The sequence below is a fragment of the Elgaria multicarinata genome, chromosome 8, assembly GCF_023053635.1.
Source record: "Elgaria multicarinata webbii isolate HBS135686 ecotype San Diego chromosome 8, rElgMul1.1.pri, whole genome shotgun sequence".
Classification (NCBI taxonomy): domain Eukaryota; kingdom Metazoa; phylum Chordata; class Lepidosauria; order Squamata; family Anguidae; genus Elgaria; species Elgaria multicarinata.
Window position 1 is genome coordinate 97,937,094 of NC_086178.1, and position 18,781 is coordinate 97,955,874.

At 42.0% G+C, this 18,781-nt stretch overlaps 1 protein-coding gene across 9 annotated transcripts in view; it reads left to right on the forward strand.

Moving 5' to 3' along the window:
* Positions 1-5,281: 5,281 nt before the first annotated feature.
* Positions 5,282-18,781, forward strand: part of ANK3 (ankyrin 3) — a 264,099-nt gene continuing 250,599 nt past the window's right edge. For all 9 annotated transcript variants that reach the window (XM_063133078.1, XM_063133081.1, XM_063133084.1 and 6 more), the window contains exon 1: positions 5,282-6,107. In XM_063133078.1, coding sequence (XP_062989148.1) covers positions 5,994-6,107 — 114 coding nt within the window. In that variant the 5' untranslated portion in view covers positions 5,282-5,993. The remainder of the gene's footprint in view (positions 6,108-18,781) is intronic.

An 18,781-nucleotide genomic window follows, 5' to 3' on the forward strand; every position in this document is an offset into this window, starting at 1 on the left:
AGGCATGGAGGGTTTGACAGTGGACCCTCATTTAAAGATTTCTTTCTCCTTCCTTGGGTAAACACCAGGTTGCAAAATGTTTGCAACAAGCTTTAGGGAAGAAGAATTGTGGGAAACGATGTTCATCAAAATGAAGTGGAATTGAGACTTTGTTATTGTTCCTGTCATCAGGTGAGCAGGGAATTTTGCCCTTCATTTGTTGTACACCATTCAAGTCACATTCAACTTGTAGAGGCAGCCATTTTGTTTGTTACTTAGGCAAGTTTGCTACTGTTCTGTCAGAGTCCATTTATTTTAATTTTCCAAACATTTATGAGAGTTATAAATACTATATTTATAGCTTCAGTACATTGACATTGCATCTTGTTATCATATGCTACAAGATAATATATTCTGTTTGAATATTTTATACAAAGCACCTCATTTTTATTTTGGAAACAGATGAAATGCTCTGACCCAGATTCTGCCTCGTCTCCTTGTCATAAACCTTTAAACGCAACAGAAAAATTAATTGTGCTTTAATATTGCCTTGGTTGTAAGTTTTGTATGTTTCCATTTCTTACTATTTCCTTTATTGTTTAACAACATACCAGTGCAGTCATATGGTTCAGGCTGACCAGGGGAATACTCATTTTGTTTTACATATGTTAGAAAAGAAATGGAACCTATTTTTTTTAGGTTGCTTTTCTTTTGCAGACCTTTTGTAACTGACTTGATCAGTTAGCTTTTCTCTGCAAATCTGAGCTTCTCTCAAAGCCTGCTGTCTTCCCAGTTCATCAGGGATGACTTGGTCTCCAGTGTTTCCTCCTGAAGTGGATATAATCCACATAATGAAAATCCAGCTGTATGTTTGGAGGTAGTTGTTTAATTAGCTGGAGGATTTTCCAACTCTTCACAGGCTTTGCAGGAAGGTGGAATTCCCACGCTTTGGAAGGGAAAGGGGGGATTGGCCCACTGGCCCAGGTCATTTATTAATTACCCTCAGTTATTAATGTTTATTATCATTAGTGGATATCACTTTCTGTGAGGCAGACTACCAAGTACAGCTTTCCCTTGCTTTTATTTGTAACGACTGAGAAGCATCCTCTGTGACGTGTCTGTAAACAAAGTCTGGTCTTAACATGAAAAAAGTATTGCAATCGGCAGCATTGATTTATTGAAATGCATGAACATTTATGGAAAGTAGTTGCTTTTGGTTTAGATTTTTAAGAAGGGGTGTGGATTGGAGGAGAATAGCAGATAAGGGCTGCAGTGACCCACTTATTACCATTTCATGCACAACCACTTCCAATAGGCTGGGAGCAGGGCCGCCCCAAGACATTTTGTGGCTCGAGACGGGTGACTGAAAATAAGACTCCTTGTGTTAAATATATAAAGAAATCAAATGACCTGAGAATTTGCCTTCCTATAAAAATGGCACCTAAAACATGCCTTACTCTGCCTACAATAAGCGACAAACAGACCCTGGTGGTGCCATGACTCCTGCAAAGATCTCTAAAGTTAAGTGGCAAACATAGGTCCACATTCCCAGGTGCACCAAGAAGTATTAGAAAGTTAAAGGCTATTTAATGGGCCAGCAATCAAATGCTGTGTGAGATGTGTCTCTTTTTTTTTAAAAAAAAACACGTTCTGGAACCTGGAATGTTCCCTTCTCTTCAGGCTATTGGTTCTTCTCACCTCCATCCAGGCTAGCATTGGTTGCAGTCCCTCTCAGCTCCTGTTTACAGGTCAGCTTTGTTACTCTGTCCTGGATTTTAATCATCTGTGTCACAAACTTAGGCACCTATTGGAATACTGTTTTATCTGCCCCTCCTCCCCCTTGACGTTCCCTTCCTGGATTATATCTTGTGCAACCGTCAGTATACCCTAAGGACTACAACCCCATGGGATTTTAAAGTTGGAAGGTATATGGGAGGTCATCTATTCCACCCCCCTGCTCAGTGCAGGAATCAGTAAAGCCTCTGTTTAACTACCTCCAGTGCCACCTGTTGCACTGCCAAACAGCTCTTACTTTTAAGAAGTTTCTGCTAATGTTTAGCCAAACTTTGTTTCCTTGCAATTTCCACCCACTGGTTCTAGTCCTGCCCTCGGGAGCAACAGGAAACAAGTCTGATTGATATTCTGGATGTCAGCCCTTCAGTTATTTCAAGATAACTATCACGTCTTGCCTTAATCTTCTCTTCTCCAGCACTAAACATACCTTGAACTTTCAAACGCTGCTCATAGGACTTGGTTTCCAGACCCTTCACCATCCTGGTCCTCCTCCTCTGGATGTCCTCTAGTTTAACAATTTTCTTAAAATGTGGTGGCCAGAAACACCTTCTACCTCTATATGATTCTGCCCTGTTCTCTTAAGTTGTCTGTTAAGGACCTACTCCGCATTTCTTCCCAATGTCCTTTGGATTAGGAATGAAGTTATATAACATAGGCCATGGCTAGACCAGGCCTATATCCCAGGATTGTCCAGGGATCATCCCTGTGCATCCAAATGACACACAGGGGATTCCAGGAGCAGGCAGGGATGACCCCTCCATTTGCCTGGGATAATCCTTAGGTCTAGCTAAGGCCATAGTCTTTCCAGCTGTAGCATCCCATGCTATGAAACTCCCTCCCCACTGAAGGTTAATTTCCCTTACTTGTTTTTAGTCTTTGAACATGGTGTAAAACGTTTATTTCAATGGGCTTTTGGGGTAGAGGGTTAAGTTTTTGTGCTATCTTCCTTTGCTGATTTTATGGTGTGGTATTTAGTTTATTTTACTTTTTTTTTCAGTTGTTTCAGCTTTTATGTGATACAAGTATTTATATGAGGAAACAGTAGTATAAGGCTTATTACTAGAGATCTACCAGACCGATTTTGCTCATTATTTTTTTTAAAAAAATTGAAGCTTGAGCAGTGTAGATGGGCAGAAAATTTTGAAACTGCAAAAAACGTCAAAGCTCAAGCTTTAATAGGAAAACACTATGTTTCTTGGTTCTGCGCCAAACGGTCTCAAATCTCACAATACCATTTGCATTCCTATCACTTTCACTGCCGCTGCTCATAGCCAACATGGCAGCCCTGGTGAGGCCCACTTGGGCTTCCCTTGTACTGCTGAGGCTAGCCAGGGGAAGTGCAATGCTTGGTCAGAGAGGGGTGCGGCCGCTGAGGAGGAGCCCGGTCCGCATGCTGTCCTCACTCATGAAGGTGCAGCAGCAACAGCATGTCCCCCTCAGCCCCTCTAAGGCCCACTCCAGGCCTACTCTAAAACCCTGAGCCCAGCCTGGCTTGGAGAGGAAGGCCCCCAAGAAAATGGCTGCCACAAATGAGCCGCAGCCACAGGAAAAGCTGGCTGGGGCTGGCGACAAGAGGCTAAGGTAAAGCTGTCTGAGCAAGAGAGTCCAAAGCACTCTGGGGGTTGTAGTTTTCAGTAGGTTGTTACAGGGGGTAGGCCCATGAAAGGGGAAAATGAGTTTCAACTCCTCCAAAACCATTCATATTGATGGTGGGGGGAGTAATCCTCTGCCAGGGGATATGCAAAAACTCTGGAAATTGTGGTTGTGATGGTTTAGCCTTTCAATTTAAATTCTAAATGCTCTTTTTAAAAAGAACATACTTTCCCTTCCCCCCACATTTACTGGTTTATTTGTAGTACATTTATTTTAAAAGTTGAAATGGAAACAGGGAGTATATTTTTATCCAATTGTTCTTACACTACTAGCCCCTGTGGCAACATAGGGGTTATGCTACTTATAAATAAATATATTCATTTTTGTATTGGTCTGTCCGATGAAATAGTGTTTTACCAGGACAGTAAAAAAGCAAATATTGGTAATGCTAACTTGTCTCTCACAACCTGGACTTCGCAAGCATAAAGAGGCTTAAGATTAAATGAATGACTACCGTATTTCTTTGATTCCAAGACGCCATCGATTGTAATTCACACACTAATTTCAGTACCACCAACAGAAAAAAAGCTTTGATTCTAAGACGCACCCCGTTTTTAGAGATGTTTATATGGGGAAAAAAGTGTGTCTTAGAATCGAAGAAATACAGTAAGTATCTTGAAGAACATAGGAACGTAGAAAGTTGCCTTATACTGAGACAGACCCTTGGTCCGCTGAGCCCAGTATTGTCGACACCAACTGGCAGCAGTTCTCTAGCGCTTTCGGCAAGAGTCCTTCCAGTCCTACCTGGAGATGCCATGGATTGAACCTGGGACTTTCGGCATGCAAAGGAGGTGTTCTGACACTGAGCTACAATGCTGTCCCTAGAAGCTCATTTGTGTCCTGAGCCTAAGGACACTAAAAGGAAAAGGAGAGATTAATCCCATGCAGGCCTGTAGTGTACTTTTACGGTTCTATGGAGGTAATTGGGAAGGGCCCAAGGAAGCCAAAAGCCAATAAAAAGATGGGGATTTGCACCATTGGCCTTCAGCACCATCAGTCAACGCTAGACAGAGAAGGGCATACAGCTTGCCTGCATTGCGCTGGGTAAGGAAGGATAAGAAGTGGGTCAGCGCTCCACTAACTCTGTCCATCAAGGAGAGGGTGGGGGGAGAGAAATCTAGGATTTCTAGGCTTCTGCCTCTGTGAGGGGTGGGGGTGGGGCATCCTGCACAAAGGATACCTCTACTAGCCCCCAGGGAAATCTCTGAGCCCTTTGTCACACAGACCCTGGGATTCCAGCATGCCTTAGATGGCGCACTGCGTTGAGATGTGATTGTAAAAAGGCTGCTGTTTGACAGCTGGTTCCTTCCTTGTCTTAGTTCTCTAAAGTGCTGCTACATTAAATAACAACAGTGTGTGTGTGTGTGTGTGTGTGTGGTGTATACAAGGAATCTCATGCGTCTAAATATCTTCAGCATATGCATAATTCTGGATGCCTGAGAAAAACCATGTGTGCAAATTGTCTCAATTTGCTTTGAGACCATGGTCCTAGAAAAAGTGCCCCTGCAGGCCTTTTATACTATTTTAGTATGCTATTTTACCTCCCATGATGAATATTCAAAAGCTGCAGGCACTGAGGACTCAGGTGGCAAAAATAGCAAGGTGATTGAAGCAAACTCTGACATAAAAGCCTACATCTACATTGCTGAGTGCATGGAAATAGAGCTTGTTACACAGATTCCTGGTTGTTGTGGGGGGTCCCTCCCCCTCTCCCCCCCTCCTTTGATCACGTAATCGAAAACCGCCAGGAAATTTCCGATGAATTAGGTGCCTGTTTCATGCACTAGTATGATCACATTTCCCCCCTCCCCCCTCCAAAGATGTGTTGTAATAAGCATGCGTTTAAAAGAAGAAAGACAACAGTGCTTTCTGTAATCCCTGCAGCAAGATCGAACACTCGGCATAAAGGACACACTGTTAAGATATAGCAATGCATGCATTGTTTTCTGCATAATGCAGTCAGGGTCTCCATGGCAAAATGAATTTTTATTTATTTATTTATTTATTTGTCACCATCAGCAGTTAATCTAAAGTAAGAGCTGCTCCATTTCATTGTGGGTTAAGTGGCTCACCATGCAAAGCAAAGTGAGGGAGTATAAGTCATAACCGTCATTTATAGGGGGTGGATTTCTAAAATAGGTTTGAGGATTACTGAAGAAAAACACTGATGCGAGAGCAGTTGTTGCTCTGGAGTATTTCTAAGAGGAAGCCATCGTTTCCAGCATTCCCCCTTCATTGGAATCACTTAGACACTTCCAGCTGGTGGCAGGGGATACAGCCATAATACAGCTTTCTCTGTCCCAGCTGTCTTCCTCATTACGTTAAATGCATTAGGATGGTTGCACTGTTTTGTCAAGGTTCAGGTACAGAAAGGTACAGGAAGAAATCTGCAAGCATAGCTTTCTGTAGCATCTGCCAGCTTCGTCGAGACCTTTGAATTCTGAATGTCTTCCTGGCTCTGGCCAAAGCTTTTCTTCCAGGCGTTGCTCACAAGGGCTGGTTAAAGGTGCCTGAGGATATCACCTTATACCAGGAAGGATTGTTGCAAAGGGTGTCCTTAATGCATTATGGCTCATGCAGCATCACAGCTCAAGAAAAACAGAGATTTAGAACTTAACCCTGACGAAGAAAATGAGAAAAAGAAGAAACATAGAAAAAGATCCAAGGATCGGAAGAAAAAGGTACCTTTAATTGTACTTGCAAATTCTTTACATGGATTCCTTTGTTTTACTTTGCCCCTACTGCAGTGTGAGATGTCAGAGATCTTGTTCCCGTGTAACTTGGCGACTGTGGATAATTGTTAAGACTGTGAAATGTCACTGAACCACAACTTGCGGGGGAGGGGGGCTTTGAAAGGCAAATGGGTTTTTAAAGTCAGATTCTAGACTTACTGGAGTGACAGCGCAGGTGGTGATGTACGGTTCTTTTTCAAGGCAGATCATCACATTGTCTTGGGATGTGAGGTTGCTGTTAAGTGCAGTATAAACCAGTTTAGAAATGGTAATTTTGCAGGTTAAACAAATAACCTGCATAGATCTCTGTTGGGGGGAAAAAGTGGATATGTAGTCTGTTGGTGTGAATGTGTGCAAAAAGAGCTGTTTTCTTTGTGCTGGGACCATGTCACATGCTTGTCTTTGAATGCATCCATTTAAACAGAAATCATTGAGTGAGATGTTGCACCATTTAACTTGTGGGCCTATTTTATTGGGGAATAATATCTAAAGTCAACGGATGGCATCAACTTTCTTTTGTTAGGTTGAAAGATGGGCTTCAGATCATAGAGCCCTTGTCTCCCCCTCCCCCGCCCATTGCTGTGTAATTACCATGGCTGCAGAGGTACTTAGGACAATCTGGGTCCTGGGAATTTCAGTCCACTGCACTGGTTCTTGCTGAATTTTGACTGAAGCTAATTGGCTCTTAGTCCCCCTCCTAACATCAACTATAAAAGCACAATAGTGGAGGATGGTAGCATAATCCTAAATAAAGATGCTTTATTTGAGAGCTGAGTGGGGCTTGCCCTTTAAGAGAATACCTTAAGCACCAGAAATGGCCCACTGGTGGTTTCCTGGTCATTAATGGCTGTGAATTTTCTTTTTTTAAAATAGCTCAGATGCTTATAGTCTGAACACATGAGTGAGGTTATGTTGCCTTTGTGGTATTCCCTAAGGGATGAAAAACCTAACGGGCTCTGAGCATTGATGCATGTGTTTCCTTAAAGGACGTGTTGTAGATTCCCTCTATGCATATGTGTGTCTTTGGCTTGGGTAGCAACTTCTCTTACTCCTCCTGCTTCCCCCCCTTCTCTTTTCTGCAAAAAGCAGTGTTGAGCATAATGGAAAAAAGCAATAAGGAGCCTTCTGGTACATTGAAACCATTAGAAGGCTGTGTAGAGATGGCTGCAGTCAGAGTGTACTGCAGCATGTAAGCTATGGGTATTCCATTTAAAGGGGCATGGACAGAATTTCTTTTTAGTGATTATTGTTGGGGGGTTGAACGCATAGGTGTGCTGATGGGACTAAAACACAGCTCTGAGGGTTGCATTTTCAAGCCTTTTTTCACTTCGACAGCAAGATTAAGATGTTTATGGTTCCCCACCCGCCCACCAACCTCAGCTTTATTTTAGGGTTAAGGAGAGAGACTTAGGGAATTATTAGTTTCAAAGGCTCCTTCCCTCAAATGCCCACAGGAATGCAGTCCTTGAAAAGGGGTCACCGCCCAACATGTGTGCATGTTTGGAATTAGGGTTGAAATGCGTAGCTTCACAATTAACTTTTTGTGTGTGTAGAGGTGTAAATAGTGGGGTGACTCCTTAAGTAGTCTTAAGTTTAACAATGGCACGCGTGTGGTGTCTTTATGCTCATTCATGTTGGCAGATAAGCAGAATGTAGAAGAGGGGGGGCAGGAGTGACCATACCAATAAGTGCCTCTTGATTCAATGATGTGCACAATTGCTTTGTCGACAGAAATGCTTTATTGTTTATACAGCATGATGTCTTAGAAGGGACCATCTCCTAGCAACCAGGGTGGGATATAGACTACCCCTCACCCCGATCATAAATCTCATGGGTTTTCTTTTTTCTTTCTTTCAATATTTGTGTTATAGGAGAAAGATTTCCCAGGACAGTGAATTTGATCATTAGACACATATTTATTTTCTCCTGCACTTCTGTGAGGTGGGGTGGGTATATGCTAAGGACGTGCTGAGTTCATTTAAAGAATGGAAACTAAAAAGAAACTCTAGATTTGATGTGGAAAATGGGGGTTAACTTTGGTGCATTTGCAGATCCAACCAGGATGCGCGTTGATTGTAGCAAGAACCATTCTGACCTTCCTTTGTGCAGGATGGAATTCATGACTTATCTCTCTGTACATTAAGGTGATGGTTGGGTTTCTTTTTAATTAGCCTCCCCTTTTTAGTATGAATTACAAGTCACTTCAGACCCGCAAGCAAGCTGTAAAGCATTTTAACCCACCCCAGCCAGTCACATGATAATGATGGTCAACTTTAGCCCTTTACCTGAAGAATATTAGAAATACCCTCTGGGAGGCTTCCAACTGCATTAAAACATTGGTATGGGCAGAAATGCAACTGTGTGATGATTTGTTTGCAGAACTGAACAGCTTCCACAGCCTGTAAATAACAGCACCAGGTAGACATCCTTCCCTAGTATTGGGATTGCAGGAAGCAATTTCACACCTTATATTTTAAGGCCTTTTTGTTTACAATAGAGCTCCTTCAAGCCTTTCTCTGAAAATGTCAGCAGGCAAGTTAACTATTTTAAAACGATCTTCTAGTAAAGTTGAAACCAGTAGGAATTATGTTTAGTTTAAAAGAACATCTGCATATTTCTACTTGCCCAGTTCAGGTAGAGAGAAGAGGCAGGAGTTTGCTCCTTGGCTAAGTTAAAATCCATGTGATGCTTCAGTCTTGTGTTATATAATAGGCTACAGACTGGCTATTGCCTGCCTGTAAATGAGCTCTTCCCCTGCCCAGCCGTTCACTAAGACAAAATGTCATCCACTGTAACATTTGACAGGTACTTCAGGATACGCCTAGGGAGAAGAATCCAGGGTGCCAAGAATAGGGCCTTGCTGAGCCAGTGGGTAAGGCCAACACAATCTAGCTAGATCCATATGCCATATTATTAAGATTCATACATGCTAGTGGGTGAAGCAGGAATTATTCTTCTGATCCATTTTAGTAACCACCAAGGGTATGGATCTGGTGAGTGCTGTGTGGAGGATGTGCAGAGTTCTCTGCCTTCACCATTGTGTAAACCAAGAAAGATTTACAGAGAGGGCATGACTTTAGAGAAGCTTGGATACTGGCACCTTTCATTTTAGATGTATAGCATTTGTACACGTTCTTGGGATAACTGAAGTGACTATACAAGATCGTGCCCCAGAGCATGTACAGAATTACCATATCTTGATTTGTAGACATCAGGTATTAGGGATCAAATGATTTCCTGGAAGATGGTGCAACTTCAGACAGACCTAATCTGCTGCGTCTCCCATAGAAATTAATAGGTAGGGTGACCATATGAAAAGGAGGACAGGTCTCCTGTATCTTTAACAGTTGCATAGAAAAGGGAATTTCAGCAGGTGTCATTTGTATATATGTGAACCTGGTGAAATTCCCTCTTCATAACAGCAGTTAAAGTTGCAGGAGCTATATCAGAGTGATCAGATTTAAAAGAGGGCAGGGCACCTGCAGCTTCAACTGTTGTGATAAAGAGGAAATTTCACCAGGTTCTCCATATATACAAATGACACCTGCTGAAATTCCCCTTTCTATGCAACTGTTAAAGATACAGGAGACCTGTCATATGGTCACCCTATATTTGTCATATGGTCACCCTATATTAGGGAAAAGAGCAGGTGGGCTGTAGCGAGAAGATGGACATGGTGCCATTCTGAAAGGAAAGAGTTAATCAGAGGGCAGAAAGCAGCAGCAGAAACTGCAACCCTCTCTCTACCATGGCACACATGAACTCTGCCAGTATGGAGAAGCTTTAGCCAGAAGGCCTTAGTCAAATCCTGGCATTGAACGGAACACCAGCCGTTTCTCCCCCATTGTGCAAGAGAGGTCTGGAGATTTCACGTTGAGCTTCTTTCCCTGTTTTCTGCCCTTCTTCACCTGATGAAGCTCCATATTCCCACCTGGCTGGGGAGGAAAAGTACAGCAAGGCAGGCCTCAGGAACTGGGCCCAGGGGCTTTGTGGGCACGTCTTGCAGATAACTTGGCTGATTTCAGTTTTCAGAGCCAGCTATTGCATGGGGATGCTGAGCTGAGCCATTCCCCCATCTCCCCCCCCCCCCGCCCACGTGGTTCGGAAGCTTGTGGCATCATGCAGACTCATGCACAATGCAAATTACAACAATGGTAATAATGATTTTTTTTTTCAAAAAGACTAGCTCAATTGCAAGATTCGGAATGTCCAAGTGCACCCATGTATCCTGGATTATTATTCAAAAAGTCACGGCAGTCACAAGCAAACCGTGGCAGTTCGAGTGTACAGAATGCTTGTGAATGTCTCTTTCTAACTGCTGGGGTGGGGTGGGGGAATGGTGACAATAAACAAGCAAACAAAGCGTATGAGGAAAATGAAATGTAGGATTAGCTGGGGGAAGGGGAGGGGGATCCACATATGGCCTAGAGACAGGAGTGCCAGTAAATGGCATGATGTGGTGATGGACTGTGAATACACAGAGTTTGGAGGGCAAGAAGCCAGGAGAGCCAAGCCAGCGTGAGCAAGAGAGGGTGTGTTGGGGCTTATCAATAGAAGGATCTGTGATCTGTTGGTGGTAAGGGACATGGAGAGATGGGATGGCCTGAAATGCCTAGTACACATTCAGCATTCTAGAAATAATAAATTTGAATAGAGAGAGAGAGAGTGATTGCTAAAGCCAAACATTTGAAAAGCTTGATTTCCCCCCCCCCGCCCCTACTTCCCTGCCTCCACCACTTCCCTGCCAGCTCCCCTCCACAAGGGGAGGGGGAGCCTTGCCTTGGGAAAGATAAGGCAGGGGTGGGGATAAAAATCTCCAGAGGTGGGCAGGAGAGCAGGCCAGGCCTTGTGGGGCTTCTCAGCTGACTACAAGTCCCATGATGCCTAGCAGAAAATGATGCACAGAGCATGTCCTTCGCAGCTAAGGGGAGGCTGTGTAAGCCTTCCCTTTCCTTGTAAATGACGCACTCTGTTATTTACATTTTAAAGGGAAGCTTGGCATTTGAAGCCAAGGGACCTGTCTTGGCTGTTGCTCCTCCTTTCCCAAAGTTAGGGATATGAGGGTGACTGACAGGGAGTTTGAAACCCATTTTGAATCAGGCCTACCTGGAGGGGGCTGCTGGACCCAACTTGAAAGGGGAGCAGCCTGTTTGAATCAGTATACTTTCCCCGTCGATATACTCACCCCCATTCGTATGTCAGAGCATAATTGAGACTATGTGAGGATATGATTTTACTGTTTACCTTTGAAGGTTGGGGTGACTGGTTTGAAGGAATGAGCAAAAAATCCAGATAATTTGGTTTCAGATTAACGTAATAAGATCCATACAGGCTTATCATTTGGTGCCAGTTCAAGCACTGTGGTGCCTGAGGTGGAAAATCCAATTCCGTCCCCTTCTCCCACTAATTAATATAAGGATAAAATCCACTTGGAAATTCTCTTGCAGAACTCTCATTGAAATGAATGGAAACATCACTTCATTTCAGTGTCTCCTGCCTAGGAAAACATCCCCATAGTTGTGTCCCATGGATCTGATCTGTCTGTCTCTCATTCTGCTACCTTCCATGGTGCCCCAAATCCATGCTACCTCCAATAGCTGCTTCTGCAAGAAAGAGATGAAGACAAAATAAGATTTTATATTCTGAGCCTATTTTAGCCTCTAAGAATGCCAAAGTTAAACTCAAGATTATTTCAGCATGTTATGTACATGAACAGGCAAAGTCATCCAGTGTGGTACTAAGTTGCAGGTTGGGTGTCTCCAGCAGAAGTTAAGGTGTTGGGCACATGGTCAAATCACTAGTCCTATTCATTTGTCCTGCTTTAGGGAATAATGAACACACAAGGGGAAGAGTGAGGGCAGGCATGCTAGCTCCATCCCTGCTTCTGTCCTCATTTCCCTCCATGTGTTGAGGGACATTTCTATGTTGGGACCCCTTTTTTGTCCGTATTAGGCTTCCCCTAGAAAATCAGGGTTTAAAATTTTGTGGGGAGCCTTCACAGATACAATAGACTTCCCAGTGTAACAGTTCACCCTCAACAAGTGGAGGGTGATGAGGACAGCAGTGGGGGGCAGAACTGAGTGTGCTTGTCTTGCCTCTCCCTCTTGGGTGTACCTTAAATCAGAATGCCTGAATAGGGCTGCTGTGTTTCAGCCACACTTGAATCTCAGTTTTTAATGAGGAACAGTAAAGAGCTACAAAGCAGGACTGAAATGCTTGCAGACTTTTCTAATCTTGGGTGCTCAGCTGGTGTTGTACTAGTATGGTGTAGTGGCTAAGGTGTTGGACTGGGACCCGGGAGATCTGGGTTCTAGTCCCCACTCGGCCATGGAAACCCACTGGGTGACTTTGGGCCAGTCACAGACTCTCAGCCCAACCTACCTCACAGGGTTGTTGTTGTGAGGATAACATGGAGAGGAGGAGGATTATGTACACCACCTTGGATTCCTTGGAGGAAAAAAGGCAGAATATAAATGTAATAATAATAATAATAACAACAACAACAACAACAACTCCCATCGTTCCCAGCTAATGGTCAGGGATTGTGGGAATTGGAGTCCAACAACATCTCAGGACCAAAGTTTGGGAAAAGTTGCTGATGATACTGATTAATAATTAAGATGAGCTGACAGCTCAAGCGTGGCAGAGAAGACCCCCCCTGCATCACCCATCCTAATGTATTCCAAGACTTAGGGGTACATTTTGCCCTCCATTTCATGACCAAAGGGAAAGCATTATTTATATGCCTTTTCTCTCTGTTGCCCTAGTTTATGCACCGTCTGGGCTAAGGAAACTAGATTTAATTTCCCATGTGCCCAACATCGAGAATGGGTTTGTTAATTTCACTGCCAAGATTCTATTAAAGACAGAAGGGTTTTCATGCTGGGGGAGGCAGGGTTGATTATAATTGTTGGATAAAAATGTATGTCTTGCTTGCAGACACTCATGCAATGTTGAACTAGTGGGAAATGTTTTCCATTTTCATACATGTTGTTTGGAAGCCAGTGGGCACCATGAGAGTTCGGAAATTTTCCCTTCAAGCTATGGTTCTTTTTATGCAGCCATTTTTTTGATATCCTTAAAGACTTTTCTGCCCACTTGTGTTACACTAGGGTAAATTTAATCTGTATCAAGGATTGGCATATATTATTAAAAATCCTTTCATAGAGGGAACGAAGAGGTCAAGGAGAAGGCTAGGCTGTAACCCCTTCTCTATGGCATCTGGCTTTCTGTGTTCAGGAGGTTTCTTACATACTGGGATCATGTGAGCCCATGCTTGCAGTCTGATGTGGTACAGCCCAGTCACAGGTTCATCACCACAGTGAGAACTAGGAAGTGGGTTAAGACCAACTTCTCCCTGCCACATCTGATGACCTCTTTTCCAGCTTGTTGGTAAGTGTTGGTAAGTGTGAAGCTGCTCCAATGAGGGGATCAAGGGCTGCCATTGCTGAACCCCAGAACGGAGGCACTGTGGAGCACAGCAATGATTTGTGAATGACAATCATGTTATTCAAGGCCTGATAAACCACATGATAATTGTCTTCTAGCTGCAGCTATTCCAGCACTGTAGTAGCGGGAGAGAAGGAAGGCAGGGCCATTTCATTGGTTCTTCAGCTGAGATACCGTCTGCTTCCGTGTCTCCCTGAACTATTTCTACCTGAGCCGGTTGTTATAAAAACTCTATAACTTCAAGAAGTTATGCCTGCACTTACTTCTTTCCTTCTCCCTCCCCAGTCGTTTTTCATTTTGTGCTGTGTTTCTTTTTAGATGGTAAGCTTGCGGAGCAGGGACTGTCTAGGTTTTTATTGATCTATATGCTCCTTTGTATTCTTTTTTTTTTTTTTTTTGGCTGAAGAGTGGTACAGAATTCATTAAATAAATAAATAAATAAATAAACAATGAGCAGTGTGCTGTTGTTGAGAAAATGCAGTAGAAGAGAATCTTTAAAATGACCAACATTTATTACATATCAGGGTACACGTCTAAAATTAGTTATTTTTATTTTCCTGTTCGTATCCAACTCTTCCTCCAAAGATTCTAAAGCACCATGCAGAGGACTATTCCATGTCTTCCTCACAAACTATCCTGTGGAGTAGGCAAAGTTGACTGAGGCAAGGTCATCCAGAGCTCCACAGCTGAGTAAGATTTTGGACCCCAGCTTTGTCTGTTGCAAGAAGAGATATAAAATACCTAGAAAGGTTGAAACAATAGGACAGCCCTTTTTTCTGGGTGGGGATGGTTGTTTGGGTGGGGCAGTAGGTAAATGAACCTTCGGGGAAAATTGAAATATATGCAATACTTCCTTAGCATTCAGACCTAAACTTACTTTACTACCCTCAGAAAATGTAATGTCGTGTAAAATTTAGATAACCCATAAAATTCTACTGCTTCATATATTTCTGAAATGTATAGTGCAATCCTGTGCATGTAAGCCCCTTTGTTAAGAGTAAAATTGCCTTCAATTTATCAGACAGCAATTACAAATGCATTGTTAGCAACTGAGCTGATAGCTGCTGCACCATTAAGGTATTTTGCCATCAGAAACCATTAACGTTGTAGTAAACAACAGGAAGATTTGATTCTTTGGGTTTAGAAACAAGGTGTGTAGACTTCAGCAATTTTTTGCAGAAAGAGAATGCATGTATTTTTGGAGAAAATATATTCAGAATATATTCAGAAAATACATTTTCAAATGGTCACTACGGTGACCATTTGAAAAGAAGGACAGGGCTCCTGTATCTTTAACAGTTGCATAGAAAAGGGAATTTCAGCATTATTATTATTATTATTATTATTATTATTATTATTATTATTATTTATATAGCACCATCAATGTACATGGTGCTGTACAGAGTAAAACAGTAAATAGCAAGACCCTGCCGCATAGGCTTACATTCTAATAAAATCATAATAAAACAATAAGGAGGGGAAGAGAATGCAAACAGGCACAGGATAGGGCAAACAGGCACTGGGTAGGGTAAAACTAACAGTATAAAGTATAAAATCAGAACAAAATCAGGTTTTAAAAGCTTTAGGAAAAAGAAAAGTTTTTAGCTGAGCTTTAAAAGCTGAGGTAGTTCTCAAATGTTCTGGAAGAGCGTTCCAGGCATAAGGGGCAGCAGAAGAAAATGGACGAAGCCGAGCAAGGGAAGCAGAGCAGGTGTAATTTGTATATATGGAGAACCTGGTGAAATTCCCTCTTCATCACCACAGTTAAAACTGCAGGTGCCCTGCCCTCTTTTAAATCTGGTCACTCTAGTATAGCTCCTACACTTTAACTGTTGTGATGAAGAGGGAATTTCAACAGGTTCTCCATATATACAAATGACACCTGCTGAAATTCCCTTTTCTATGCAACTATTAAAGTTACAGGAGCCCTGTCCTCCTTTTCATATGGTTACCCTAACATCACAATATAGGAATGTTCAAAGTAGTGTAATTACAGAGTAGCAATGCATTTTCAGCTGTTCTTGTAATGCTATTGGAGAGTTAATCACATATGCAATAATGGTAGATCAGTAAAATTAACAAACCTTATTTATTTGCTAGATTTGTATCAGGCTCTATCAAAGGAAATTGTATATCCTTCAACATCCTACCATAACTCAGGTTTATTTCTGTAATCAAACTCAGTATCTGAAATATCAATCACTTCTTATTGAGGACTTCCATTTTGAACTTCATGGACTTTAGAAGATGGAAGTTTTGCGAGAATTGAAACAAGTTCCTTGATCCTTTTCACATGCTGTTCCCTTGATTGTGTGAGTGTGTGTTATCAAGCAGCTTATTTTACTTGATGTGGAATTCAGAAATCTGAGGCAAGTGAGAAGCCAGAGGAATCAGAGGGCTTGTCCAATGTTGCTAGAACTCTACGTTTGGCAGACTCTCAGTTCACACTTCTGCACCAAAAACCTAACAGTGTTCTTGCAATATTTAAAATAATTTTTCCAACATCTGGTCAAATGCAAGAGCAATGTTATGATTATTAATTTGGATTCTTTGAATCTTAGACGTAAAACAGGGGTTGTGAACTTCTAGCCCTCCAGATGTTGCTGGACTACAACCTCATAATCTGACCATTGGTGACTGAGGCTAATGGGTGCTGTTGCCAACAACATTTGGAGGGCCACAGGTTTTCACCCCTGGTATAAAGAGAATTGTGGATGAATTTGATGCATAACAATCGTATTTCAAGGGCACAATCATATGTGTGTTTAGACAGAAAGAAGTCCTACAACTCCCAGCATTCCTCAGCCAGTATAGCTGGCTGAGTGACAGTGGGAGTTATAGGACATTTTTTTGTCTAAACATGCAATGGACTGCATCCTAAAGCACTGCTTTTAAAAGTTTTCACTGATCGTTTTGAAAGAAACATATTTTATAAGATTTTTTTTTAATATTTACGTTCCTTCATTTTCACTCTATGAGATTTCAATTTGGGAAAAATATTTAAAATCGGGCTATTTTCCTTGGTTTTCCCCTACCCTGACCCTACCCCACATGTCTACATGTCTTTGGGTCCATGTTCAACACTAACCACTATACATTGGTTACCAAGAAAGTGCTACGAACTCTAATTTACTGCTAAATGAAACATTTGTTTAGCGTACTTCAACAATGGATGATAGCTGCTCCATTCATTATTTATTTATTTATTTTGAGGATTTATACCCACCCTTTTGATCAAATAATTCTCAAGGTGGCTTACAAGCAACATTTGTTATAATAATGCTTTTGAAAAACCCAAGAACTGTAACTCTCTGTGGCATTACCCCACAATTTATTATATTGTATATGTCTGAATTAGTATTTCTGGTAAGCAGGGAACATTAGAAGTGAGTGGGTGTGGTTTATGATGTAATACATAGGGGGGAAGAGGAGTATTTAAGGAGTGTGTTGGGAGTTTGTGGGAGAAGTGGTTTTTTTTTGTTTTTTGTTTTCTTGTGGGTTTTTTTTTTGGAAAATAAGAAGAGTTTAGATTCTAGGGATTTAGGATTGGTGTAAAGAGAGAGAGAGAGAGAGAGAGGTGGTTGGTGTGTGGAGAGTTTAGATTAAGCAGGATTGAAAGTATTCTATTTTTATTTAAAGTTTTTAAATAACAATAAACTTATTATTTTGTTAGCTATCAAATACCACGTGTCAGCTTGGTATTATTTACCTGCCTTACAGTTATCAAACACCGCACCAGATTATAACCACAGTATATTTAGAGTAGATCCTGTATTAAACCTGTTTATTTCATAGCTAGGGGAAAGGTCTTAATTAACCCTCCCTCAGGTTTTCAAGTGGTGATGCTTGGCCTGAGAAGGGTTTATGTGATGGGCCTAGTGTAAGGGTCTGTTACGTCTCTCTCTCTCTCTCTCTCTCTCTCTCTCTCTCTCTCTTTCTTAATTGTCTGGCTGATGGATGGGCCAGAACCTCCCTTCACTTCTACACTAGTAGATGAAGTAGGTTTTTTTTTCTGCAGATAGGGAGAGGGCTGGACAACCATCTGTCGGGGATGCTTTAGGGTGGATTCCTGCATTGAGCAGGGGTTGGACTCGATGGCCTTATAGGCCCCTTCCAACTCTACTATTCTATGATTATAGGGAAGCAAGCTTTTAATACCCACTTTTATTTATAAAATAATCCCAATGTGGTGAAGAAAACCAATAAAACACAATTGTTTTATTGGTTTTCTACATTGCTCCCAGCAAGGTAGGCAAGGACAAAAGTTTGCTCAGATTGAACACCAGCCCAGCAAGGTGGGCTGTCACCATCCCTTACATCCAATTCAGCCTGAGCCGGGGGACTCTTGGACCTTACATGACACATCTAAGGCTTATGTAACAAGGGCCCAATCGAGCACCCTCTATTTCAAAGTCCTAAGCCTTAAACCTTAAACAATAGCAATAACCAAGAGGAATGCTCTGGAATTAGTACCAGGCCAACTGGAATTAAGTACACACATTGAGTTATGATAGGTGGCAATTTTATTTACAGAAAGGGGATAGTATACAAAGAACCAGAGCAAGGATTGGAAGCAGTACTTACAAGGCAAAACAACAAAACTGATTAATCTTATTTATACAACATACCAGCAGCACAGGTCTTGAATAGACCTTCCTTAGAAAGTGAACACTGCAAAGCAAACCTTGTACAAAGCAAATGAAAACCCTTTCCCCCTCATTTTATACCCCAAAGCCTTTAGCAAATCTAAGGTCATTTCTATAAGCCAATCACAAACTAATTGGAAAGAGTCTGACCAGGCTTTCGGGATTGGGGGGGGGGCAAAAAGTTCTCACCAACCCTCAACTGAATTCATTCATCCCAATTAGTGGAAGTTTTTTTATTGTGGCCTTGAAGCCAGGGACAACGTGAGATTGCACACCAAGGTGGCCTAATGAAAACATGCAGGCTCAGCGATATGGAATGGAACTGTCCAGGCTACTAAAATACAGAAGAAAATGATAAACAATAAAATCATACAAACATCGACTGATAAAATAGAAATATGGGGAGAGCAGAATCATAGATAAATTACTGTTTCCAAGACACAGCAGCACAGATTCAGTCTAAACACTGTATGAACAGATAAGGTTTCATTGGCATCAAAAGCTTGTAAGACTTGATGCCGACTATAT